Source organism: Aspergillus glaucus (genome assembly GCF_001890805.1).
Source record: "Aspergillus glaucus CBS 516.65 unplaced genomic scaffold ASPGLscaffold_12, whole genome shotgun sequence".
Lineage (NCBI taxonomy): Eukaryota > Fungi > Ascomycota > Eurotiomycetes > Eurotiales > Aspergillaceae > Aspergillus > Aspergillus glaucus.
Window position 1 is genome coordinate 614,290 of NW_019170464.1, and position 23,887 is coordinate 638,176.

Consider the following 23,887-nt stretch of genomic DNA (forward strand, 5'->3'; position numbering starts at 1 on the left):
GGTATACAGAATGGTATATTGCGACCACGGTCCTACCACAGATGGTATACGAAATGGTAGGAAGCGAAGGATATATAAGGACACTCATTCCTGTACTTAGTTGAGTTCTTCGCGATTGTCTTCGTCAATAAAGCATTGGTTACCTTTCTAGTTCAGACTCGTCAGCACTAAAACCAACAACTAAGTATACGTACTTAGTTGGCCTTGTTTCTCTACTTCGTCACCTTATTTGAATTACTTGTTTACGGAGCCTGGCTGGGGCGAGATACCACGCGGCGCATTACGACTTAGACCTGGAGGGTCATTATCGATATAACGACGACGACGAAGGACACTCAGGTGAGTGCCCCAACTGAGACTTAACTAACTAGAACCTTAGGTTACGATACGAAGAGAAGCTAGGTTGTGACAGGTGTATGTCTTGAAGGCCACATCCACAGGAGCATTCAGTTGATTCCACAGCCTTGAAGGTACCAAGGTAACTGGCCAGCACAATCTTCCCAGTTTGAATTTGAATGAGGACTGATGTAGCAGCTCTCTGAAGGCCTTGGTATAGCTGCATTGGTGCTTTTGAGGGTTCTTTCCATAAACAACAGATGGAGTTCCCATGGGGGGAAGCAGTCCATTCAGTCTTCCATGCATTTGCTGCTTCTATGCTGCATGCAGAGGATTCTTTGCATGCTGGCCATGAGAGTGAGCTCTTCTGTGTCATTGGGTGCTGGGGAATTAGCAGCTTCTTTTGCAAGAGCATCAGCACACTCATTGCTGTAGATGCCTTCATGACCTGGGAGCCAATACAGTTGTATATCCCAGCCACATTCTTGTAGTTGAGATGCAGTGCATGCAATATCACTCAGGATATATTAGCCAGAAGACCTTCCTGGAGCTGAGCATGCTTGTATTGCTGCCTGGTTGTCTGTGAAGATGGTTGCTGTACAGGTCTGATAGGAACATTGTGATTCCAGTCCACTTGAGTTGCATATTTGGGTAAGCACCATCTTTATGCCCTGTAATTCTGCTGCATATACAGTGTGAGTAGCTTGAGAGCCAATGTGTGTCACGGAGCTCAGCCAGGTTAATGGAACATCAACTCATGTGTTCTACCTAGGTAGCTATCGACGAGAATAATTGACATGAGGAAGGAAGAAAGGAGGTAACGCTGTAGTTATCAATAAAGCAAACAACTGCAACTCACGTGACAGCCAGCCAACATGACCAGGCCGTCACAATGTGAACTGCTTGGTGCCCCAGAGGTGAAACTACTGCTGCTCCAACTCTCTGTTCTGTCAAGCTGCCATCTGTGTACACAATGATATCAGCTCTGCTGTGTAAGATGGCATTGTGAGTTGTGAGAGCAGCTTCCCAAGTTTCTGCTTAGAGTGGCACAGCGAAGCCGCAAAATCCGCGCCAATCCGCGCCGAATCCGCAATGGCGCGGCTTCGGATGGAAGTTGAGAAAGTCCGCAGCGGCTGCGGATTCTATGTAAGGATCCGCTGCGGATTCGGATTAATCTGCAGTCATCCATTTGGCTTATTAAGCAGCAAGGCATCGAAATATCTAAAATATATTTATATAGGCATATAGAGCATATATAGATATATCCATATTCAAAATATGAGTCCCATAGGCCCCCTCGTTGGGGAGTTATTCACTAAAAACTAAACATCGACTGTATGTATGCGTGATGTATGAAGCTGAAATATATATCTATATATCTCCATCGACATTCTACCCAAACCACCACCCACCCTCCATATAGATATCGATATGTATATATATTAATATATAGGGGTATATGATGGATATATAAAAGATATTTAATAAGAAATTGATATATTTACTATATAGATGGCTTGAAATATCAATATACAAGCTGAGCAGGCGATCGTAAGGGTGATACTGAGTGGTGATTAAGCAGGGAGACTAGCCATATATGGCCTAGTACCTTCCTACTTGGGCTCTAGTGCGGCTTTTGCGGCTTAATCCACGCCAATCCGCGCGGATTTTGGCGCGGATGCGGATCCAAGCCTGAGCATCCAAAATCCGCGCGGCGTGGATGGAGGGCACCTTCCATCCGCACCAATCCGCGCCGAATGCAACTCTATTTCTGCTATATGGGGTTTCAGACCTGCCCACCAAGGTGGGGTCACTGTCACAACCTAGCTTCTCTTCGTATCGTAACCTAAGGTTCTAGTTAGTTAAGTCTCAGTTGGGGCACTCACCTGAGTGTCCTTCGTCGTCGTCATTATATCGATAATGACCCCTAAGGTCTAAGTCGTAATGCGCCGCGTGGTATATCGCCCCAGTAAGGCTCTGTAAAGAATGCGCTGCTTGGTATATCGCCCCAGCCAGGCTCCGTAAACAAGTAATCCGATAGAAGGTTGACGAAGTAGAGAAACAAGGCCAACTAAGTACGTATACTTAGTTGTTGGTTTTAGTGCTGACGAGTCTGAACTAGAAAGGTAACCAATGCTTTATTGACGAAGATAATCGCGAAGAACTAAACTAAGTACAGGAATGAGTGTCCTTATATATCCTTCGCTTCATATACCATTCGAACTACCTTCCCGATGGTAGTCGTGATGGTAGTCGTATACCATCTACCAATGCCAAGCCATGGTATATGGTAGTCAAGTCACGTGTCGTGCCTGTCGGTTGTTGTCCTAATTCCTGAGTGACTTTCTGTTAGGATACAAAGCCGCATAGCGGACTTATGCATGTACATAACACGCACGTGCGGTTACTAAGCTCCCGCACGTCACATGACCGCGACATAAAGTCTTAACCCCGCTGATGGCCGGAGACAGGACATCAGCGATTAGTACCGTGAATACTACGCATATACTTCTCATAACACTCACTGCGCTATCTATAGACCTTCTCTCACAATGGGGTTGCTTGGTTGCTTGGAGAGGTGCTTAGTGTTCCATTTGTGCCAATGGATCCATTGGTATTGCCCTGCATCCAGTTTGAGACCAAAGAGGACTTTGTTGATGTCAGGTGACTTGCTAGAGCTGCATCCTGATAAGAGTTTGCATGGCTGGAGGGGTTAGATGCTGGGGGGCTATTGGTTGCTTTCAGGGACTGCATTGAGTACTGTAGAGCTTTCATTTCCTCTGTCTGCTTATCAAACATATCTTGGATCTGTTGGAGTACTTCTTTCTGGCCATCATGGTTTTCACTGCCATTGTTGCTGGCACAGTTGTGCACCTTTGCTGCAAGATCTTCAACTGAACTCATAAACCGGATGAATAGATCCCAGGGGGGTAGCCCCTGGGTCCGGTCAGCAATTTGCTTCAGCTCTGCTGTTTCTGTGAGAATAGCAGCTGCATGGGCGCCTTCATTGTGGTCTTTATGATTGTATGAGCAGTTGGGCCACAGAGATGCAGCTCCGACCACCCCTTTCTTCTTTGCACCCCCCATTGTCAGCGACAACTGGGGAGAACGTCGTTGAAAGTAGTATCAATCGATTCCGCGTGAAGTTGAATATAGGATTCGAGTTTTCCGCAGTGCGGGAACTCGCTCAGAAGGTAGGGGGGTCACCACTGAGGAGTTGTTTTTTTTTTATGAATTGCGCCTTAGTTATCTTCCTGAATGCTCTGACCATCCCCTTCAAACTCGCCAATGACTGGACCTTGCACAGAAAGGTTTTCAAAGCTATGTTTGACGATGCTAGTTTTGAAGCAAGAACTGATGGATATCTTGATGACCGCCAAGGCAACGCCCAGGCTATTATCGAGGTGAAGCCAGTCACACGATCAAAGAAATCAACTCTTATTCAAATGCAGGAGAGCGCTCAAATGGTGGCTTGGGTCAAAAGTGATGGTGAAAAACCAAATACACCCAAGAAAGTGTATAGCTTCCTCCGTCAAACCGTTTCTACTACAAAGTAACACCTGATTCTGACTGAGAAATAGGCGCCTTCATGTCTCGCAAGACCGGCACGAGATATTCTTGACAGTTGCTCAGTACGATGGCGACTACATCAGATACTTGGAAGACAAGAATCATCGCAGCGAGTCCCGATCTTTTATGGCTATGCATCAATTCGGTCCCTGGAATACATTGGATGCGACACACATGAGCTACCTGGGGCCTATTATGCTGGCGATATCACTCCGTGCAGACGATGAAATTAGAAAGAGCAAATCCTGATCATATCAAATATCTATTTCTAGGTTTGGCAGTAGTAATAGGCAGTCTATGAAAGGCATATGATTGAAGAGTGGCTCTATTAATCTGCTCATTTCATAATATCTCTCGTAGATGTCTTGTAAGAATTTCTTTAATCTGAGATATGCCATGCATTCAGATCGCACATTGAATTTCCTAACTTGACCATGGCATGGGCAACAAATTGGCTCTTCGCGAATTGATAGGCTATGTCCTATGTCCCATCTGGAGACGCCAGTGACTCTTTCGCAGGACATGACCCTAATTCAGTCTCCAACACCAGGCCCCGCATCGAAGAAACGAGTCTTTCACTTATTACACTGGGAAGAAGACCCGTATTTCAATCTCAACGCCTCAAGTGTTTGAGTAACGCCATTAGCAAACCCTGAAATTTGCCCCTCCCTCTATTCATCGAGTTCGTTGAGCTCGAATTAGTGCTCAATGAAGGGCATGGAAAAACTGGTGCGATGGCCGCTCTCACGGCGTGCTTTGACACTTCTTTCCAGATACCAGGTAAAGCGGTCTTGTAGCTGCGAGGGAACCTGCCTTTCCCGCAAGAACAGAGTGGCTGTTGTCCAAATTCAACGGAGGCCGGGACTTTGCCGCTTGTTAGGTATTCGCAGGACGGCTTATAGTTCCAGTCACGACAGCGCGATGATGAGCCCATTTGGTGGTTTCTGTTCTGGCATCAGGGGATCACTATTCGATGCGTTCTTACACAGTTTATTGAACGCTGTTATACAGTATTTGACCAAAGACCTCAACATATCGATGAGGTTGATGTGATTATTGGTGAACTTCAATTTGGAGGCCCAGGCCACGATGAGCAAATTCTTCGACAGGTGATCACACTTGACAATATTGCGAGCCACCTTACGATTAGCTTTTTCATAACCTTTGAATATCCGATTGAATGAAAGGAGAGGATCTCTAGTTTAGGGAAAGGATCTGTATATCATGATATTGCAGAAACTCTATCTCACCTTGAAACAGAGCTGGCTTAGTCAAATGCATTTGGTCTTAATCAAGTGACAAATATGCAAACCACTGTTTCAAAAAAGATTTTCATATCATTCCAATTATCGGCGTCATTTCAACTATAATTCATTCATTTACATGTTTTTCTCGGGCCATGGTGTCCCGCAGCAGTTTATTCTGATTCCTGGTATCCTACTTGCTTTGAATTTGGTGACAGCGTTAATGGTCCGACAATAAAGTCAATTGTAAATCTTGAAACGATGGTCTCTCGGATTGTAACTCAGAGAAGAATTCGGGAGTCGATTACTTCGGACTAACGATGTCTAGATGGAGAGGGCTAGTTTAAACGAAGAGGTATATTGCCTATCAAACGTGTATGTACACACGCAGCTGGTTGAGTGCTTAACTAGCTATCTACGCGTACACGCTGGACTATATAAAGAATCTCCGGACCTCGCTACTTGGACCAACCATTTGTCCGATCGATTCTTATCACATACGACGGGCGAAGCGGAATCGCCTCTAGTAGCTAAGCTAAATCTACCATACACACTAGTGAGACTCCCCTGCAGCGTGACAAATATCATATTAAGTTACTTCAATCTAACTAAACTCACTTTTGCTAGTGCTTGCGAATCCTAAATATGCAATAGCATATGATGTTACAGGATTGAATCCATTGTGGTACAAAGGAGATGGTATTTGTCTTGATCAAAATGTTCCTTAACTGTACATTGTAAAGAACAAAAGACGCTTGTAAACCAGAATAGAGCTTCATCAACAATCACTGAGAATTGCTTGGATTACTCTTTATGATGACACGAGTCCAGGTTGGTGTTGACATTCTGATGCTAGCCTCCTCTGAGTGGAACCTCGCACAACTGTTCCGTGGCACTTCTCTGTGATTTGAAAGATGAACTTTCTGTTTGAGCAGCTCCATCCCACAGACATTACACTCAACCCATTTGGTTTGCCAGGGAGGAATGACATGTTTTTGTAGAAAATGCCTGGTGAGTAAACCGGGTGTTGTGTGTTCCACAATCTGATCCTTAGCAGGAGATTAACATTCCCAGACAAAGAAAGCAGAGCTTAGGTCGTTCTTCAGGAGACTTGATCTGTACGGATTCCATCGCTTGGCGCAGAGTAATCTCGGTCTCGTCCGAGAAATGTTGTTGCCGTTTGGCAGGAGAACAGGTTCATCATCGTCGGGTACAGGCCGGCAGCGAGATTGGCTGGGCCGTCCCTCTTCTACGGGGCAAAATGCAATCATTGCATTAATTATGTTGATCCGACGCTGATACTCCGCTTCAAGAGTGGCACCTAGCATGCTCAAGGTGGCGTCAATCACCATTAGACGCTGCAAAGACATGAAGCCCTTGTGTTCCAGAGCCCCCACTACCTTGGTATCCACCAGCTTCTCTGCCAGTTGCCATTCAAGGTCAATCACGGGTTGCTCATTCCTATACCGCTCTAGATTGTTCCAGATCCGTCGGTTCCGCTGTCGTTGCTCCTCATTACGCAGTTCACGGACAGCTTTGTTATACTTCCGCTTTGCTTCCATTGTCCGATCCTGGAAAAGTTCCAGCTTTTCCCGTAGATGACGGTGGTGCTTGGAAAGTGCTCCTTCATCAACGTGGCCAAAGCGGCTTGACTGCCATATTGGCACGGTCTAACATGGCTTTGCGGTCATCCCATTTCCGCTCGCATTTGTTTACTGTGTCCTGCTGTGCACGAACCACAGGGAGTCCATTGAGGGACTTGGATTCTTCGGAAGAGAGCTTATAAGGTCGATTTGGGTCGATCGAGGCACTCAACGAGCATGCAAATCGCACCAAGGGTGTTTGAGAACCCGTTTTGCGGATAATGCCCTGAACGTCAACATCAACATCCACCTCATAATGTCGGACAAAGGTGCGGATATCTGCATGCTGTAGGATGACGTTTTGGAGAGCATTGGTAACCTCTTCTATCCATAGGGTTAGCTACCTAACTAGCTGAAGAGCTGATGAATACTCACCGCTGCTGTTGAATTTCTTGGCTCCAGCGTATTGAAGGAGGTACGGCCTGGCAACTTGATCAAAGCCTGTGATCTCGCCGCCTCGACGCATCTGTAATTGCACCACAGACGCCGTCAGTCTCTTCTCCAAGGCGATTCAGTATCCGGCGGTTTCCCGATCCACCTGGCAGAACACAAATTTATCTAGTATTTCATGCTTTAGTTTCAGTTCCTGCTGTCCCTCGCCGTCCAGTTCTCCGAGGCTGTAAAGTTTCTCTGGGCAATCCAGTACTGGCTCAGTTGTAGAAACCTTCTTGAAGCCTTTGATATGAAAGAGCATACTCAGCAAGCATACATGCAGACTGAGGACCAGAGTTGGATCAAAGATGGTTTCTGGAATTTTAAACTCATTCCTATCCAATTCCGTTAGCCGACCGGCTCCCAAGGAGCTATGAGAATAAGAACACCTACGCAGCCTTCTTCCCAAGGAACCTCTTCATGAAGTCCGGCTTCAAGAAAATAAACAATCGAGGGCATCCGCCTTCTGGATCTCAGATCAGGGTGAGCGCTATATCCTGATAGTGAAGGTGGAGGAGCACCCCTGAACGGCTTGCAGTGATTGCTGCGAGCTGGCAGAAGAAAAGGATCTGGATGCGCTGCCAGCCACAGTTGAATATCATCTCAGTAGTTCTCAAGAGAACGCGTGCAAACTCGGCAACGTCTTCAATATACATGTTCTTATTTGGCCGCCGGTCGGGCTCTGGGCTTTTCTCTTTGGTGACAATGGCAATTACCTACACATTCATCAGTAGCTGTTCCATCTTTGGCCAGAGTAGAAGGGGTATATACTCACATCCTGCACCTTGACAATTATATCTTTGCTCAGTCCTGACGCCGTCTCCTGTTTCAGAACAATATGCCACAACTTCCAGAACGACTAAAGCGAGCTCTTGTATCCAATACCTGGGCAGTGCCGACCATTCTTGCCACGACGGATATCACACCGCCAGCCAAAAAATGCATACAGGAAACGGACCGTCTCATCTGAGTCTGAGATCCATTGCCAGTACTGTACCGGGTCGACACCATTGTATCGACAATATCTGCCAGGGAGCCACCGGTGAGCTTTCAACATAGCCTGAGGGCCAAGAGAGTTATCTACCTAATTTCATGTGTGAAAGGGGTTCATGCCCTACTCCAAACAATCCAAATCGATCAAACACACCATGCCACTATCGAAGCGTATGTTTGGTGAAAAGCCCTCCAATAAATTATTTATATACAGCACGGACTTTTCTCCCGGCTTTTCCCACTTAGATTGTTAAGCACCCTGTCGCACTAATGAATTTTTTTAGTAAGGTATATTTAGGCCTAAGAACGCATAAAAGGGGGAGTAAATAGAGAACCAGCTGCACAGATACCAAATCAAATGGCAAGCATTCCAGACTTACGATGAAATCAGCGGGTGAGCAGATAGTGGACAACGCTGCCTTGACCCCGAAAGCTTTCGTCATCTTATAGCTACCGTTTAAGTAACTTAACTATAACCCTGATTATGACCGATTTTGCATTCGTCAACTGATGAAATGGTTGGCCCACATCCACAGGAGGGTTACCAAAGAGACAAGGAAGCCGCCAACATTCCATGCCGTTCCCCAGTCGTTGAAAATAAACCTTGCGAAAATTATAGCCAGAAGGATCAATATCACTGTTAGAGGTAAGATTATGTGCTGTGGATTGCTGTTCCAACCCTCGCTGATATTTAAGCCACGAAACTGGAGTTCGCCCAGTTCTGGGCAATGCCATTCATCCAGTTTCCTGTAGATATCTCTGCCACCTTGACGTCAGTTTTGAGGCCCAATTACCACATGTATCAGACTGACGGGCAATTTACTTACTGATGGCCATTCATTAAACCCTCTTTGTTAAGAAGGCAATTCAACTCAGCAAATTCGGCATGAAAGAAAAGTTGACTGAGCAGTTTCCGAGTATCAAGCTGTACAAGCTCGCGTTGTGACTTGTACAGAGTCTCCTCTGGGCATTCCCCATACTCATCAATAATGCGCGATATACAATTACCGAGACAATCCACTGTACCGGTGGAAGGGTTGTATGGGCAAGGAAAATCCTGGGGCCGGTAATTTTCGATGATCTGCTCCAAGTTTTTCCTTTTGGTGAGATAGTCCTCGCTTGTATGTATGCCAACGTATTCAATGTTGCTTGTTGATCGATTGTTCATCTCCAGTTTCCTCCCTGCGATTGAGATCTTTGGCATCTGTCAGAACCATACCAACCTTCAAATTTGAAGGTCATTAGCAACGAACCTCAACAACATCCACTTGCTTCACACCAAATGCCGGTATATATCTTCTCCAGCTCCCCTTGAATGCATAGAATGCCCGGGAAATTTCCCGCCATGCTGTAACCTCATCAGCAGAATCAGCGACTATCACTGGAACAATGTGACAACGTTCCTTTTCACCCCAACAGATGAGTATTGAGGAAGCATCCTTGTCAAGCATCGGCTTCAGTATTTTTGCCATATCTTCTTTTCGATGAGTATGAGCTATTTGTCGAGAATCGGTTATGCCCAGTAGCGACGAGTAGTTCGATATGGTTTGCCTTGAGTTTTCGTCTCGATCGTTGATATCAGGTTTGTTTCTGTATCGACTTGGGGCTGAATTTCGAAATCCAACATTGTTGTTCTGTAGTGTTTGTGATGAGTGGACTGGTCTTATGTTTTCAGGAAATGAAGAACCTTGATTAACATGAGCCAACAGCAATGGACTGGGTTCCGACTTTTGGCGTGAAAAGACTTTATTTATCCACGGCACATTGACGACACGGCTGGAACTGTGCTGCTGATCAGGGTCAGTATGCCCTGGTCGTAACAAGACCGGGGCAGGCTGACGAACATCTCCCATTTTGTCCGCGAGAGGTAGTAAACTCCAAATAGAAAATTCTAGTTTCCTTTGTGTTGATTATAGCAATGGCAAAGTATTAAGCCCGAGAGATAGCTGCTGGCGAAAGTCCAATTTATGAATTTTACAATGTAAGGCTTTGATAGCACAAGCACATCAAATTCCCAAAGCTGATATGTCAAGATACAGAGGTTAGCCTTCTCTGTAGCCTTGCCGCATAACCGTGCTTATCAAGCTCAGCCTTGCTGCCCAATACACTGCTTACGGATCAGGAAGAGAAGGATTTCATATTATGCTTTGGACTTGATGAGATTGGCTCGACAAATAAAGGCAGATCATATGAGTGGTATCAGGTTCTGGCCACAACTTTTGGATAATAGTCGTCCAGTATTGACTGTTAAGAATTTGGTGTTTCTCATAATCTGGTCAGGAGGTATTGAACTCCCCCAGGGCGGACTTGTGTTGACGCGGCTAAATGGGGCAACTGATGAGAGCATCTATGAGAAAATATGTTGGGTCGGACTGGACAGTACATAACGACAAAATAAGTATCAATAACTGCTCACAGGCGGCGGCACAGTTCCTGTATAGCCATGGACTAAGATTGGCTGGGGCGGGTATGAATAAATTCGAATCCAAAGTTACCAACACTATCACCAATCACTTGTCAAGAGAAGATTTGTTTGTGGCTATGTGCAGATGCCAAGATGGCTCGGTGTTATGAAGTTGGAAAAGGACAGCCAATAATTAGTCGCTGTAGCATGCCATTAGATTGGAAGGATTTCAAAGGATTAAGATTGCGCGGCGCTGCGCGATGTTGGGTGATGGCTCACCCTCATCTATAGCGCACTCACCCTAACTCACCCCTGGTCGCGCGACCGAAAAGCGGCATCACCTTTAACTCACCCAGGAGGCACCCACCGAACTATTATCCGCAGTTAAGCCACACGCCGGCCGGTTAGTAGTTGGGTGGGTGACCACCAGCGAATCCCGGCTGTTGTATGTTTTGTTTTTGCCAGATAACTTCGCGCAGCGAAGTTCCTTCTTTCTTGTTCTTTTTCTTTTTTTTTTTGGGGGCGGGGGGGTTGTGGGGGGCTGAGATTCTTCCCATGTACAGAGTACATACGGAGTACATGTGCATGTACATCCGAGTCCCAGACCCGGAAATGAATATTCTCAGCCTTGCCTCACTTGCCGCAGAAAGTTAGATACGATGGTTGGATTAACTAGCATCCAATTGCGATTTGCAGGTCTGGCTGTTCATTAGCCATCATTTTGTCGCTGTACTTGGTCGACATGATTGATATATACCTGAACGACCTTATCTACTCTCTACGCTAGATATATATCCACCCCCGGCAAGTAAACTTGGACAATAGAATCCCTTTTAGTCAAATAGCTATTATCGCTTATCATCAGTCATCCTAGAAGTGCTATCTAACACGGAGTCATGAAAAACATTGATCGAAGTGCCGTGCAATAAGGGTTTATTTCGTGCGTAGATACATTAAGGGCTGGATACATTGTGCAGTGGCAATACAGGAATATGTATATAATTATGCGGAGCCTAAAACCATAAGCGGTCTCCGTGGCGCAATAGGCTAGCGCGTCTGACTGTTAATCAGGAGGTTGGAAGTTCGAGCCTTCCCGGGGACGTTTATTTTTGTAATTTTTTTTTTAATTGACTATTTTTTGAATAAAAAAACCACCGAACAAACATCTCGCTTGCGGTGGCTTTTTTTGACCATGAAAATGAATAAAAACCGTTCAATTGAAACGCTACCGGGCTATAAGAAGAGTAGAAAGTAACCAACTAACTATGCAATTTAGACATTGGTTCGAGTCATTCGACATCATCACGATAAATGCAAAACCAAGCAAGAGCAGAGCAGATCAGATACTTGCAAAATGCTGAACCAGACGAATGATAAATAACAAACTGGCAAAAATCCACTGTCGTGTCTGGCCAGCCTTTTATATACTGGCATGGATATCAAAAAAAAATTGACTGATATCACAAGAAGCAGGCAAAAACTCAACTGGGTATAACAGGGGTATAGAGAGGAAAGAAAGGAAAACAGGAGTATGCACCATTAACATTAGCTAGAGCCCCTGGCCAAGGATAATGAAAGAAAGGGTGTTCGAGGCAAGAAGGAAAAGAGAAGAGATAAACCAGACAATATCAGAACCGTGCTGTTTTCCTGCAAGTCTTGCTGTCCCATACCTCCTAAACGCCAACCTGGACCAACGCCGGCTATCAACATAACTTAGTAACCCGACCATCCCATGGGACTTCCGGACTGACCCGGTTGAGGGGGTCCAGATGGTAGCGTCCCACCAGCAGCTGATGGCCAGCCGGGAATAGCACCTCCCCCACTCATGCCCATGGCGAGTCCAGGTTGCGGTGTTCCGGCCATAAAGGGTTGACCCCCGCCTTGAGTGGCGGGATACATGGCTCGAGCCATTGCGGGATACGGGGCAGCCGTAGCCCCGGGGAATCCCATGGAAGCTGCCATAGGTGTCTGCTGCGCTGCCTGGGGGTGATGAATCGGGAATGGTTGCGACATCGAGGGTACGGACGGACGAGGTTGGTTGCGAGGTGATTGCGAAGGATGCGGTTGCTGAACACTGTGCGGCAGAGGAGATGGCGAGTGTTGTGGTGCGGCATGGAGGTGCGCGTACTGGGGCATGCCGGCGACTGGCGTGCTGGACAATGGCGATGGCTGTGGTTGGGGAGGCGGTTGACCCCACATTTGTTGCGGCTGCGACGGATATCCGTAGGGAGGCGTCTGCGTCGGCAGGGCGGCTGGTCGCTGGTGCATCAGGTCTGGTCGCATGCCTGGTGGCATGGCTCGTACTGCAGGCGATGGTGCGATCGCAGCTTGTGGATGCGATGGCGGATGGAAACCGGACTGACCGCCGCCCATCATGGCACTTTGATGAGACATTACAGGTTGCGGCGCGGACGAATTCACCATTCCTCCCCTGGCAATCTGAGTGGATGGCAGAGATTGTGATGTCGACTCTTGCGCCCCGTCGAGCTGCCCGGGCTGCGACTGTGCTGCTTCCGCTGCTTCCTCACGCTGGTTGGCATAGAAACCCCCCAGGGCCCCATAGCGAAACGCACGCTGCGAGGTTAAGATCTTATTGAAATCTGCTGTATGCGACGCCTGGTTCAGAATATCCGCCGCTGAGCTGGGCTGGGTACGGTCCTGGTATGTTTGGCCGGTAACCTCCTGGCGCGCACGAGGCATACTGTTGTACTCCTGCAGTCGAGGGTCGTCGGTGGTGGTCATATTGAAGATCGGAAGCTGCGAAAGAGAGACAGATGACGGCGCGCCGGGCAGGGGCATGCCCTCAACGTTGCTGTAGATCACGTCGCCATGGGTAAGGGTTGGTAATAGATTGGCGGTCGCAGCCTCAGCCGCAGCAGCCGCATCGCGCCTGGCGGCACCCGGTCGCTTTTCCCCGGCCAAATCTTCCTCAGTAAATCCTTGTTTCCGAGCCTTGCTCTCCCAGTAGTCGTCGCGTACCCTTCGTCCGTTGACAATGACCCGGCTACCGAACTGGCGGAACATGGATCTGGCTGAAACAATGGCGATTTGGCGAGATCGATACGAGTAAGGCAGGATGTCCTGGTGGATCATGTCGTCCTTTTCCACCTGCGTCGCAATAATTTTGTGTAGCGAGCGATTTTTGTTGAACAGGAGATATGAGTCGCGATACCCCAGCACACGCGCACATTCGGTCGCAAGCATGAAGAGTTTCTTACCACGAGGAGCGACGCGGAACGTTCGGCATTTGTATTCCCGACCGCCTTGGGGATAACCCATGACATCCACTTTTTTCTCACCGGCATCGTCAAACTCCTTGGGAATGTATTCGTCCCCCTGCTCATCGAGTTGGTCCGTGGTGTGGTCGCGAACGGTCGGAAGTGCTTTGATCACAGTGGTTTTAGATGGAGTGGCCTTCTCCGAAGGCGAAGCCTGCGGTGGTGACACGGCGGCGCCCGCCGGCGGAAGCGGTTGTGTCTGCATGCGCGGCGTTTGGACGTGGACACCTGAAGCGGCTGGTGTAGAGGATGAAGCTTGATCAGCGGTAGATGGCCGTTGTTGAATCTTTGGAGGACGTCCTCGTTTCCGACGAGCGTGCTCATCGGTTCCTATGCCGGGTGTGTGTCAGTTAACATGAGCGCGTCGGGAAAAGGCAACAATAATAACAGCGCCCACGGAATAACAATGTCGCGAGACTACTCCGATATCTACTTTTCTTTTCTTCCTTACCAAGAAGACTTGGATTGAACCGATGCGATTTCGAGTCGCAAGTCCCAATTCAACTCAGGAAAAGGAAGGATAATTAAGCGACAAAGGAATAGGGTGCACATACCATCATCATGGTCTCCGTCTGCAAGTGCATTGAATTCCGGGCTCCGACTGCGCTTAATCCCACGAGGGACTATATTTGACGAATCTGCAGGCGTGTGAAGAGCGACAGAGACTAATAAAAGATTATTAGTTTAAAAAATGCCATGGGCAAACAAGCAAAAATATAATAATCGTAATATGCAGCAAAAAGCGGTCGCGACAGATGTGACAACAAATGATGACAGCGGCAGCACATGACATGCAACAACATACGAATCAAGAAAAAAAGCGATGTCATTGATTATTTAACATAAAAAAGAAAAAGAACGTACCATTATTCAAGGCAGCGGGATTGATAGTACCCGACCCATCGACAAGATCACCGGCGACTCCATTCATTGGAGCGGAGTGGGAAATGTCATACATGGCGGGCCAAGGAAACGACGGCGCGAAACAAGTCAAGGAGGGCCGTCGCAAAGCCTCGGTGGATGAAGAAAGGGGGGGGGGAGGAAGGTAAGAGGCGCGTTAGCGAAACGCGAATAGAGTCAATCAAAACGCTTATGCTTGGACCGGGGGGAGGGAATATTGGGTGGGAAAGGAATTAACACAAGTAGTATAGGCTGCAGGCGGAAGGGGGAGGGGTAAAGGAGGGGAAGGATGGAGTAAGCAACACAAGGAAATCAAGGAAGTGAGGTAAGGTCCTCGTCGGTCGTCAGATAGCGAGAGAATGAGAAACGAGAGAGAGAGAGCGATAGAGAGAGGACACGACACCCGCCGAACGTCACATATGCAGTCAGCTATGCAAGAAGCACGGACAGTAGTGTTATAGGTGTACTCTGTATAGACAGACACTATGACGGGGGGGAGGGGGATGACAGCAGATGAATGGACAGGATGGAAGGATGCGATGCGACGGATGAGAGATGAGTGGCTGAACACACCCGGACAGGATGGAAGCCAGATAAATGGATGAAATATATGGAGTGGATGGAGATGGGGATGTGGATGTGAAGATATGAAAGGTGGACAACCGATCAGCTCGGATACTGCCGATCAGGCAAGCGGTGAGTGATAGACGCGTGGCTGGTGCATTTGCGAGATCGCACCGCCACGCTTGAGGCTGACGCTAAGTTTGAACCAACGGAAGACGACGGGTGCAGGTCCAGGGTTCAGGAGATAAGGATCAATAGTCTCGCTAAACATAGTATCCTGGCATATAGTATGCCATATGTAGTAGTTAGGACGAGGGAGAGAAAGAAGGATAATGCATCGTGGGGGAGATGGTGGATGACTACCCGGGGTTACTCCGATATCCAGAAGAATGCTTTGAGAGTAATAATACTCGTGGCGCATGCGAAGATCCCGGAATGAATTCGTTTGAAGAGATGATATGGTTCTCTTATTGCGAAAATGAGCGAGATGAACCATGGATTCCTGAAACCCTGTGACCGGCACTCGTTGATATATCATTTATTTTATTTATTTTTTATTCTTTTTTTTTTTTTTTATTTTTATTTATTTTTTTTATTTTTAAATTCTTATCATTTACAGAGCCCTCCGTACAAACCCCGAAATACAGATAGTCTGAATATACCCGGATAACTATCGCCGTCGGATTAGAAAAGTACTTCTACTGCCTGCCCCGGCGGCAATCATAGTGCCACTATACTCAGTAGAAACAATTAACAAAGTCTATGCAAATTCCTCCGGCCAATCGATCGATCGATCGCGGTAGATGCAATAATAGTGTCTCACTAGTCCTGTGTAAGAATAGACCAAGTTCCTTTTTCTCGTCTCTCTTTTCTTTTTGCAGTGCTACCTCGATAGCAATAGCTCAAACGAGAACTAGGAAATCAAACAAACAAGACTAAGTCTATGTGCTGTACAGCGTAAACACAACACAATATACCAAAAACGGCAAAACCAGCATATCCATTATCGATCATCCGGTCCTGTTGCATCAAAACTGAGTTCAGGCCCCCGGCCGCATACTTCTGACTATCTCCAAACATTCTTGTACAAAGTCAATCGACAATTCCCCATCGTCCTCATTGGTGGGAGGGGAATCTGATGCATGACTCGAAGTATTTTCTTGATAATCTTTTCGGGGTATGTTTTGACTCAGTAGTTATATGGAGAGTGCGCGGGTAGCGTTGCATTGATGTGGAAGTCTATGTTTATTAGGGACAGTCGTCGAGTGATAGGCCTGCCCTATGGCATTCTCGAGTATGTACGAGTACCCGTAGAGGAAGGAGATACTGAATCTTGCCACTGAGTACTTGAAATAGTCTGGATGCTCCGTGGTAGGGATATATATTGAACTGTGGCAACTGCAGGTGACCACATACGTCAAGTCACTTGAACATGGACACATTCAACTTGCGGTACTGCGGACACAAGGCAATGAATGCAGGTGAACCGTTCAGACCAGTGGCGAGAATGCAGGCAGCCGGACGCTAATGTTAGCGAATCAATATTATTTCATTGGATAATGGAGTAGTGGATAGCGATCTGGTGATATTGATTGTGACGGCTAGGCCTGGGTGATTCCCAATCCACGATGTAACTTAGCCAATAAACAAGAGGATACCACAGAGTCCTCCTCGGATGATCACGTTGTACGTACTTCGAGTATCCAATATCTGCACAGCACTGGCCCATTGTCGCTTGGATTGCATTTCATGTGCAGCGTTCTGATTTTGCTGCCGGATTACCCGCCGTCGCAACGGATCATGCCGCGAACAAGAGAAGCCAAGAAACGTCTACCACTATCGCTCTCGATTCACATTATCATATGTCTCCTGTTTGTACCCATTCCACTCCTCACGCATACTCTGAACACTCCGCGGCGGCTGCGTTTCCTCGCCACTGATCCTCTGGCCCGAGAACCTGGCATTGCCGTAGCAGTTCAGTTCAGTTGGCCGCAGATTCTGCCCTCGCCGTAAAACTGAATCCAGCCGGTGCAGTTTGGTCCAAAGGACATTTCTCCCTCGCTACTTTCACGCCCGCGCCACTTGAACCAGATCTTCTTGAATGAGGATGACCAGGGCCGTTCTTCGAGATGCATGATACCGTGGAACATTCCGAAGTCATATGATCCCCACATGGTATTGCCTGCTAGTCCCAGGATGAGATTGAATTCGTCTTCGGGGTACTCGGACCATTCGTTCAAGTCCGATGACCATATTTGATATTCACCGTTAACCAGGCCTAGTGGCGGTAGAGGAGTGCTTGGACCATCGTCGGGGTCCTTGTCGGGACCATTGTTGTCCGAGTAGTCGCTAGGGGGATCAATGTCCATTGGATTGGGGCCATAATCCTGTCGTGGATGTTAAGAGGTACGCACAGCTAAAATGCTATACAGAAGAAACCTACATATTCAGGAGATGAGTGGTTAACAGGCGTCAAGTATTCCTGCTTGTAGAGCGGATCCATGGGACGCCTGTCACCGAAGGAAGGTTTAGAGCGACGTGCTGTCTATGTGGTTCGAGGTGCCTGCGCTGGCTTTGGGCTCTCAGTTGAAGCCGCAGGAGTCAGAAATGCCTCCTTTAGAGCTAGCTGTCGCACCTCCCCTGCCCCTGGAGCATTTCGCCGTTTCTTTTGTTCGAGGTGCTCGTGTTGGCTCTGGGTGCTCAGTCGAAGCTGCCGGAGTCTGACTGCTCCTAGGCCCGACTGTCGAGCCTCCCCTGCCTCTGGAGCATTTCGCCGTCAGCTTTGTTCGGGGTCGCGCTGGATCTACCGTCGGCAAAGGTTCAAACTCGCTCTTTTTTCGCAGTGGAATTAGCAGCAGTCTTTTTCGCACCGGTTCCAGCACCAGTCTCCGCCTTCTCCGCAGGTGTCGAATCCGCAGCCTTGGTTTTTTTTCGCCGTCGTCGCCTTGGGAGTCGGTACACTCTCCTCCTCACCATCCCTCTTCCTCTTATTACCACCAGCCGTCTTCGTACCAGCCCCAGCTCCAGCAGCAGCAGCAGCAGCAGCAGCATCACCAACACCAGCAGAACCACCACTCATAGTCTCCTTATCCTTCCTCTTCCACTCCCTCTTCAAATCCCCCTCAACCTTGACAATATCCCTCGGCCCCTCCAACCCCCCACCCCTCACCGCATCCAACAACCGCATCTTCGCAACAGCCTTATTATTCGACGGTGCGAGTCCATAATGCAACAACTGCGCTTTGTACCAGTGCCCCACGGGGTCTGGTGTCTTGTTTGCGGTGCTGGTGTCAAAGAGGGACTGGAGCTCGGGGACGGTCGCGCGGCGGTGCAGATTGTGGTTGGAGGTTTCGACGTAGAAGCTGTCGACGGCGAGGGAAAATTTGCCGTTTGAGACGGGGGCTGCGAAGGTCATTGTGACGGTGTGACGGTGCGGTAAGTTTGGAGTGTCGCGACCATTTGGTTGGTTGGTTGGGCGGTCATGATTGGGTGTGGTTGGTGATGCGGGGCACGTGATTTTGGGATCATTTTAGGGGTTGTAGCGTTGATAACGCGCGATTCGATTATTGAGAGGAGGTTAGAGAGAATAAAGAATAAAAACCGAAGGGAATGGGTTATATCAATTAGCCACTGTAGCTCCTACGTGGTGTCCAGACATACATGCCCGTGCAACGCAGTCATGCAACAACCCATTAATTCTGGCCTTACTTCCTCGAAAGCAACAACTTGCCCAAATAATGACACAAAAGTGGCAATCCCATTGTCCCAATCCCGCCCTGAAAATGCACCTGTCATACAAACAGTCTAGACCCCGTTCCGTGGGATCCAACGTGCATCCCGCATATTAAAGTGCGGAACCGGACATAAGAAAGGAATGGGCGAACTCCGGATTACGGAGCAATAGGCACTGCAGAACAAGAACAAAAAAGATGAGGCGAACCAATTGTATTGTATTGTTCCGAAGTATCCCCAGAGTCCGGAGAATCCGGAACAATGCACCGGGAAAGTTAATATCAGTTGACGACGTGGCCGGGAGGGATACCCGAGGTACTGCGTACGAAGACAAGAGGCAGAGTGTGTGAATCATCATTAGTGAGCAAGCGTCTACGGAGAGAAGACTCGTAAGTCTCCTAATAATATGACGAATTAATGAATGGATCCCCCAAGAAACCACACATACCCAGCACGGCATAGATTGGTTTCTCGAATGTCAATCCTGGGGATAGTCCAAGCGTCCGTCGGTACTAGTCTGCAGTAGCAGTCGTAGTGCTAAGGTGATAGTAAAGACAACTATTGGAAGCAGTCAGGTGACAACCCCAGATTGCCATTCAGGGTGTTCCTGTGACCATGCAGCGTGGGGCGACCATGACTAACGTGTTCTAAGTTAAGGGGCCAATCAAAGCCAGCGTCCCAGACTTAACCTTAAAAAGTAAGGTGAGGGTCTGCGGGGAGACTGGGACCAATCAGGTGGGATGGGGGTTTCGGTATGCCTATTGGGGAAGGGCGATTCGCTGTTTTTGATATACAATGTTGTCAATTGTTATGGTTCGATTTATGAGGGTAAAATTGAAACATTACTACTACTACTACTACTACTACTACTACTACTACTACTCTGCATGGATATATAGCAGGTATACTACGTAGATGCTAGGGCAAGGTAGGATCTCTACAAGTAGATCCAACCAACGCATCGAATATTCCATAAACCAGTAGTGCCGACCAACCGGGATCCACCTAGGGTCACCTGCCCGTCCGGTTTTGTCGGTGGGGCACGGCAGAAAACTGAGTCACAGAGTCACAGAAGAGTTTTCAGCTTGACAGAGTACAGAGTAGGGGAAATTGAAGAAATGTATACTCTGTACTCTGTAGAAAGAAATCTATGAAAATAAATTATATAGGATGTCTGGGAATACAAGTGTACAAGTAGTGTGGAAGATATTACGCTGCGTGCGTACGGTAATACCAGGATCCACGGTCTAGACTCGCCGCTTGCAGATTCTGTTCGATCAGAAGGTCACCTGGACGCTTCCAGGCACCGCTGGCGTAACACACCCCCCTAGGCCACTTTTTCTTTTTAACCCGCCTATTCTCTGCCTCCCACTTTCTTGCTCTTTTCCCTTCTCTCCCAGTTTCTGTCTTTTAAATCCTTGATTTAAATATCTAGATATATCATCCCTCGTTCGACTCTACTCAACAACACTTGTTTACTTTATTTCTCCCCGCCGCAATAATCCGGTTTTCTATCGCCACCGGTTCATGACATCAACCACATAAGCCTTTTCATCATCTTGCACCTAATTCAGTTTACAAAAAGTGGCCTGCTGTGCATGTCCGATCACAATAACCCACATTCTCAAATAATATTCTCCCGGAAAAAATACACACCACAACCATGGCCATCACCTCGTTGGACATGAACCCAAAATTCTCCGCCAGCAACCCTTCGATGAATAAACGATGGCCTCCGCTGGCTGACAAGACTTCTCTCCCTTACAAACTCACCTCTCTCTCCCGTCAAAAACTCGCTCGTGAGGCTACCGCCCCGAATCCTGATATCCGTCGTTGTCTCGGCCACTTTCGCCTCCACTGCTCGTCCATGGAATGGGCGCAGAAGGATATGACTACTCGCATCAACTCGTTTGAGATGGAGGACGACGACGAGGACGAGGAGGAAGAGGTGCAGCAGCAACAGGAAGAGAAGGAAATCAAGGAACTTCCGTTGCTAGGAGCCGACCATGAGGACAAGAACAAGGTCAAGGGTCGCAAGGACGATGAAGATGAGGAGGACTCGGACAGGAAGCCATTGCATGTTCGGTTTCAGATCTCCGTGAAGCCTTCGACTACTACTACTACTACTACTACTACTACTGCCACACCTTCACAATCCTCTTCTCCGTCGCAATCATCGACCTCGTCTTCTCCCTCATCGCCGTCCGAGGCCGAGAACGCAAAGGACGGCCTCTTGGAGAAGGGCATCAGCTGCATCCAGAAGACACGGCAGCACTTCTGGTCAAATCCAGGACAGTGCATTCCAATCCGGATTGCCAATTGATCGACTGTTGATTCTCACCTCCCCTCTCACGTCCATCACGACACTGGCTACTTCCAACCAGTTATCTTTCGAGCATCAAATCGCATATTGGGAAACGGGACAAAAGGCGCAAATCGGTACGAAAACGAAAACGATTATATCAGTATATCTCCTAATTCGCCTTCGACTTTCGATATTACTACTACTACTTATTACGAAGTTTACGACCATTACGAATCTCCTTAATTAATCTTTTTCTCACCAAAAATACGCATTCTCAGCTTTGGTGTTGGTGTTTCTTTATTTCTTGGATTGGATTGAATTGGATCATCGGAATGGAATGGAGGACGACGGATACTGTCGCCTCGTGTACCTATAGTCTGTTTGATAGCATTTGCTTTGATCAAAATTTAGCAAGCAAAATCCTAATAAAATTCTAATAACCACTCCACCAGTGCATTCTTCTGCCTCTCTTACAGTTTCGTATTTGCACACGCAGTACCAAGTACGGAGTACATTATCACTAGCTCGCATGATCTTGCCAACACATACATACAGATCTTCATACAGCATCTTTCAATCATATGACCAGGATCATTGCTCGTACTCGTACAGTAACGTACCGTATGATTACCCAAGATACTCTCTACCCACAAGCATTCTCCCTTCTCTTAGTCTCCGACACTTATTTGGTTTCATTCTTAGATATGGAATCTGAGGAGCTTGACCAACTGCGTCAAATCACTGCCGGAGATGGACAGATGTCCGAATAAGAGCGGCGAATGGCAGAACAAGAGACACAAAAAGCCGACCTAGAGAAAAGAATCGATCAAACAAGATAACGATTCGACCGGGCACAAGCAAACCAGTCCCATACAACATTATCAGAATACCTCCATCATGTCCAAGAAAAAAACTCGTCCCTATTCTCTCAGTCGAGCCTGACCCGATCGACTCTGCTTCTGAATTGGCCAACATGTAAGGAAAATACTACCCGCTATAGATCCGTCGTTTGAAGCACTTTCATAAAATGCATACTCGAAGATTTGACCAATTCGCCCAGACTATCTCAGATGAGCGACTTTTGCCCCTCTGAGCTAGAAGTCTGGCGCGTGGAGCGGGTTGTGAGGGCTTATATGGACTTGACTGGTAATTCCGATCGGTTTTACTTCAAAAACCACGCCTACAGCCCTCATAAAAAGGACATTGAGAACTCGAATGAAGATCCAACATGGCCCTGATCGCTGGGGAATCCGTGAAATCCCGAACAAAGAGCCTTTCCCAACATTCGTCGGAACCTACAATGCCGCAGATAGACCGCGGACAGAAGAAATCCGACATGCATTCGATTCTTCAAGTGCAAATTCGTTCCAAGAAACATTAAGTATTGACATGGTCGACGGAGGATGGAATAAATGACATATATTTAGCTATCGATATAAAACATACCAAAGATTGATATAATAAGCCGGCCTATACGGAAGTCCGACAAATTAGGCACACACATATCAACATGTAAGCACCTATGGTGCCTGTTGAATGCGCCTCAAATATCTGTCATACTCGTCCTAACTCTTCTTCCCTTGGAAGAACGTGTGGAACGATTTGTTGCTTTCGAGACCCTTACTCTCATTCTCAGAGCACCTTGTTATCTGAGCTAGGGCTTTCTCTTTTTGATCTCTTATTCTCTTTATCTTCATTCAGACAGGCGACACAAGCAAGCCATGTACATGATCACATCAATCACTGACCGCCGGGACAAGAAGCCTGGCAGCCTCGTTGCTGACCCTCTGAACCTCAACAATGTCCTTTTTACTGTTGATTCCAATACGTTGAAGAAAGACTACCCTCGCATTAATAGCTCGAGTCACAGCAGCAAGGAGATTACCCAAAAAACCAAGCAAACGTTGAAAATGAAAGCCACTGGATTCCCCAGCTGCCGCCACCCGGAACCGGTGTATATGGTTACCGGTTTGATACTTGCTAAGGGTCTGACACTGGACGTCGAAAACGAAAGCATCAGTTTTCAGATCAAGTGTGAAAAAGGTGCTTTCTTTGCCTACCAGCTGCCGAAGTTGGAGACCAAAGGGTTGAAAGCGAGAAGAGAAACATTTACTGACCCCGAAGCCTTCTCGTTGCCTGGGGATGATGGCATACACAATAACGAGAAGGAACTTACCATACAATCTACAGAGGTGGAAAGTGCTGATAGATGGGCAAGGGAGATGGAACAGGTTATCCAGACCCTCTAGAATTATGGTACTGCTAAATTTGCATTTGCTTGTTGGTTTTTCTTCCATTATGTGTGATTACATTTGATTGTTGGAGCAAAGAAGAGCACAATTTATTTCTTTATTCATTTTGTTCGTCGCATGAGATCAGTACGTAGGCAGATTAAGAATGAGGACTTGGCCCGAATAAGATTCGAGCACAACCCGTTTCTCGTTTCTATGCTCATAAATTTTCTCGTCTGTTTACTACAACTCTTC

General features: G+C 47.4%; 12 protein-coding genes and 1 non-coding gene across 13 annotated transcripts in view; 4 read left to right on the forward strand and 9 right to left on the reverse strand.

Moving 5' to 3' along the window:
• Positions 1-613, reverse strand: part of ASPGLDRAFT_48103 (uncharacterized protein) — a 2,878-nt gene extending 2,265 nt beyond the window's left edge. Inside the window, exons 1-2 of the mRNA XM_022546827.1 lie at positions 535-613; positions 413-478 (exon numbers count right to left, since the gene is read on the reverse strand). Coding sequence (XP_022400250.1) covers positions 413-478; positions 535-587 — 119 coding nt within the window. The 5' untranslated portion in view covers positions 588-613. The remainder of the gene's footprint in view (positions 1-412; positions 479-534) is intronic.
• Positions 614-2,887: 2,274 nt separating this feature from the next.
• On the reverse strand, positions 2,888-3,423 carry ASPGLDRAFT_48104 (uncharacterized protein; the record flags this gene model as incomplete). Its single annotated transcript, XM_022546828.1, has 1 exon — positions 2,888-3,423. A coding segment is annotated over one exon (536 nt), but the record flags the coding sequence as incomplete, so codon positions are not given.
• Positions 3,424-5,835: 2,412 nt separating this feature from the next.
• Positions 5,836-8,128, reverse strand: ASPGLDRAFT_58641 (uncharacterized protein; the record flags this gene model as incomplete). The annotated part of the gene is made up of 8 exons (XM_022548331.1): positions 5,836-6,802; positions 6,867-7,117; positions 7,169-7,259; positions 7,332-7,560; positions 7,619-7,691; positions 7,755-7,941; positions 8,001-8,048; positions 8,111-8,128. The coding sequence occupies 8 exons, from the start codon at positions 8,126-8,128 to the stop codon at positions 6,212-6,214; spliced, it is 1,488 nt and encodes a 495-aa protein (XP_022400252.1). The 3' UTR covers positions 5,836-6,211.
• A 593-nt stretch (positions 8,129-8,721) lies between these two features.
• On the reverse strand, positions 8,722-9,669 carry ASPGLDRAFT_127752 (uncharacterized protein; the record flags this gene model as incomplete). The annotated part of the gene is made up of 3 exons (XM_022540739.1): positions 8,722-8,977; positions 9,046-9,413; positions 9,472-9,669. The coding sequence occupies 3 exons, from the start codon at positions 9,667-9,669 to the stop codon at positions 8,722-8,724; spliced, it is 822 nt and encodes a 273-aa protein (XP_022400253.1).
• Positions 9,670-11,650: 1,981 nt separating this feature from the next.
• ASPGLDRAFT_t99 lies at positions 11,651-11,724 on the forward strand. The gene has a single exon. It is a non-coding gene; the product is annotated as a tRNA-Asn (tRNA).
• Positions 11,725-12,022: 298 nt separating this feature from the next.
• On the reverse strand, positions 12,023-15,171 carry ASPGLDRAFT_411575 (putative nuclear localization protein). Its single transcript, XM_022545351.1, has 4 exons — positions 14,765-15,171; positions 14,455-14,565; positions 12,374-14,230; positions 12,023-12,322 (listed from the first exon to the last, which is right to left on the reverse strand). Exons 1-4 carry the CDS (start codon positions 14,856-14,858, stop codon positions 12,168-12,170), a joined length of 2,217 nt encoding a protein of 738 aa, XP_022400254.1. The 5' UTR covers positions 14,859-15,171; the 3' UTR covers positions 12,023-12,167.
• Positions 15,172-17,340: 2,169 nt separating this feature from the next.
• Positions 17,341-17,867, reverse strand: ASPGLDRAFT_36288 (uncharacterized protein; the record flags this gene model as incomplete). The annotated part of the gene is made up of 2 exons (XM_022544675.1): positions 17,341-17,751; positions 17,808-17,867. 2 exons carry the CDS (start codon positions 17,865-17,867, stop codon positions 17,341-17,343), a joined length of 471 nt encoding a protein of 156 aa, XP_022400255.1.
• A 345-nt stretch (positions 17,868-18,212) lies between these two features.
• On the reverse strand, positions 18,213-18,779 carry ASPGLDRAFT_26449 (uncharacterized protein; the record flags this gene model as incomplete). The annotated part of the gene is made up of 1 exon (XM_022543562.1): positions 18,213-18,779. The coding sequence occupies one exon, from the start codon at positions 18,777-18,779 to the stop codon at positions 18,213-18,215; it is 567 nt and encodes a 188-aa protein (XP_022400256.1).
• A 271-nt stretch (positions 18,780-19,050) lies between these two features.
• Positions 19,051-19,673, reverse strand: ASPGLDRAFT_411659 (uncharacterized protein). The gene has a single exon (XM_022545353.1). It carries the CDS (start codon positions 19,554-19,556, stop codon positions 19,209-19,211), a length of 348 nt encoding a protein of 115 aa, XP_022400257.1. The 5' UTR covers positions 19,557-19,673; the 3' UTR covers positions 19,051-19,208.
• Positions 19,674-20,468: 795 nt separating this feature from the next.
• ASPGLDRAFT_48113 (uncharacterized protein) lies at positions 20,469-21,856 on the forward strand. Its single transcript, XM_022546829.1, has one exon. It carries the CDS (start codon positions 20,760-20,762, stop codon positions 21,417-21,419), a length of 660 nt encoding a protein of 219 aa, XP_022400258.1. The 5' UTR covers positions 20,469-20,759; the 3' UTR covers positions 21,420-21,856.
• A 233-nt stretch (positions 21,857-22,089) lies between these two features.
• ASPGLDRAFT_411924 (uncharacterized protein) lies at positions 22,090-22,459 on the reverse strand. The gene has a single exon (XM_022545360.1). It carries the CDS (start codon positions 22,374-22,376, stop codon positions 22,140-22,142), a length of 237 nt encoding a protein of 78 aa, XP_022400259.1. The 5' UTR covers positions 22,377-22,459; the 3' UTR covers positions 22,090-22,139.
• Positions 22,460-22,555: 96 nt separating this feature from the next.
• Positions 22,556-22,843, forward strand: ASPGLDRAFT_48114 (uncharacterized protein). The gene has a single exon (XM_022546830.1). The coding sequence runs from the start codon at positions 22,617-22,619 to the stop codon at positions 22,815-22,817; it is 201 nt and encodes a 66-aa protein (XP_022400260.1). The 5' UTR covers positions 22,556-22,616; the 3' UTR covers positions 22,818-22,843.
• Positions 22,844-23,122: 279 nt separating this feature from the next.
• On the forward strand, positions 23,123-23,650 carry ASPGLDRAFT_26451 (uncharacterized protein; the record flags this gene model as incomplete). The annotated part of the gene is made up of 1 exon (XM_022543563.1): positions 23,123-23,650. One exon carries the CDS (start codon positions 23,123-23,125, stop codon positions 23,648-23,650), a length of 528 nt encoding a protein of 175 aa, XP_022400261.1.
• Positions 23,651-23,887: the final 237 nt, after the last annotated feature.

Excerpts from the sequence above, each read along its gene's own strand:
- ASPGLDRAFT_411575 (XM_022545351.1), bottom strand. The coding sequence starts at position 14,858 with ATGTATGACATTTCCCACTCCGCTCCAATGAATGGAGTCGCCGGTGAT. Across the intron at positions 14,566-14,764 it reads TCCCGCTGCCTTGAATAATG|TCTCTGTCGCTCTTCACACG; the intron begins GTACGTTCTTTT and ends ATCTTTTATTAG. Across the intron at positions 12,323-12,373 it reads ATCTGGACCCCCTCAACCGG|CCGGCGTTGGTCCAGGTTGG; the intron begins GTCAGTCCGGAA and ends TTATGTTGATAG.
- ASPGLDRAFT_48113 (XM_022546829.1), top strand. The coding sequence starts at position 20,760 with ATGGCCATCACCTCGTTGGACATGAACCCAAAATTCTCCGCCAGCAAC.
- ASPGLDRAFT_411924 (XM_022545360.1), bottom strand. The coding sequence starts at position 22,376 with ATGTTGGCCAATTCAGAAGCAGAGTCGATCGGGTCAGGCTCGACTGAG.
- ASPGLDRAFT_48114 (XM_022546830.1), top strand. The coding sequence starts at position 22,617 with ATGAAGATCCAACATGGCCCTGATCGCTGGGGAATCCGTGAAATCCCG.
- ASPGLDRAFT_411659 (XM_022545353.1), bottom strand. The coding sequence starts at position 19,556 with ATGCCGTGCTGGGTATGTGTGGTTTCTTGGGGGATCCATTCATTAATT.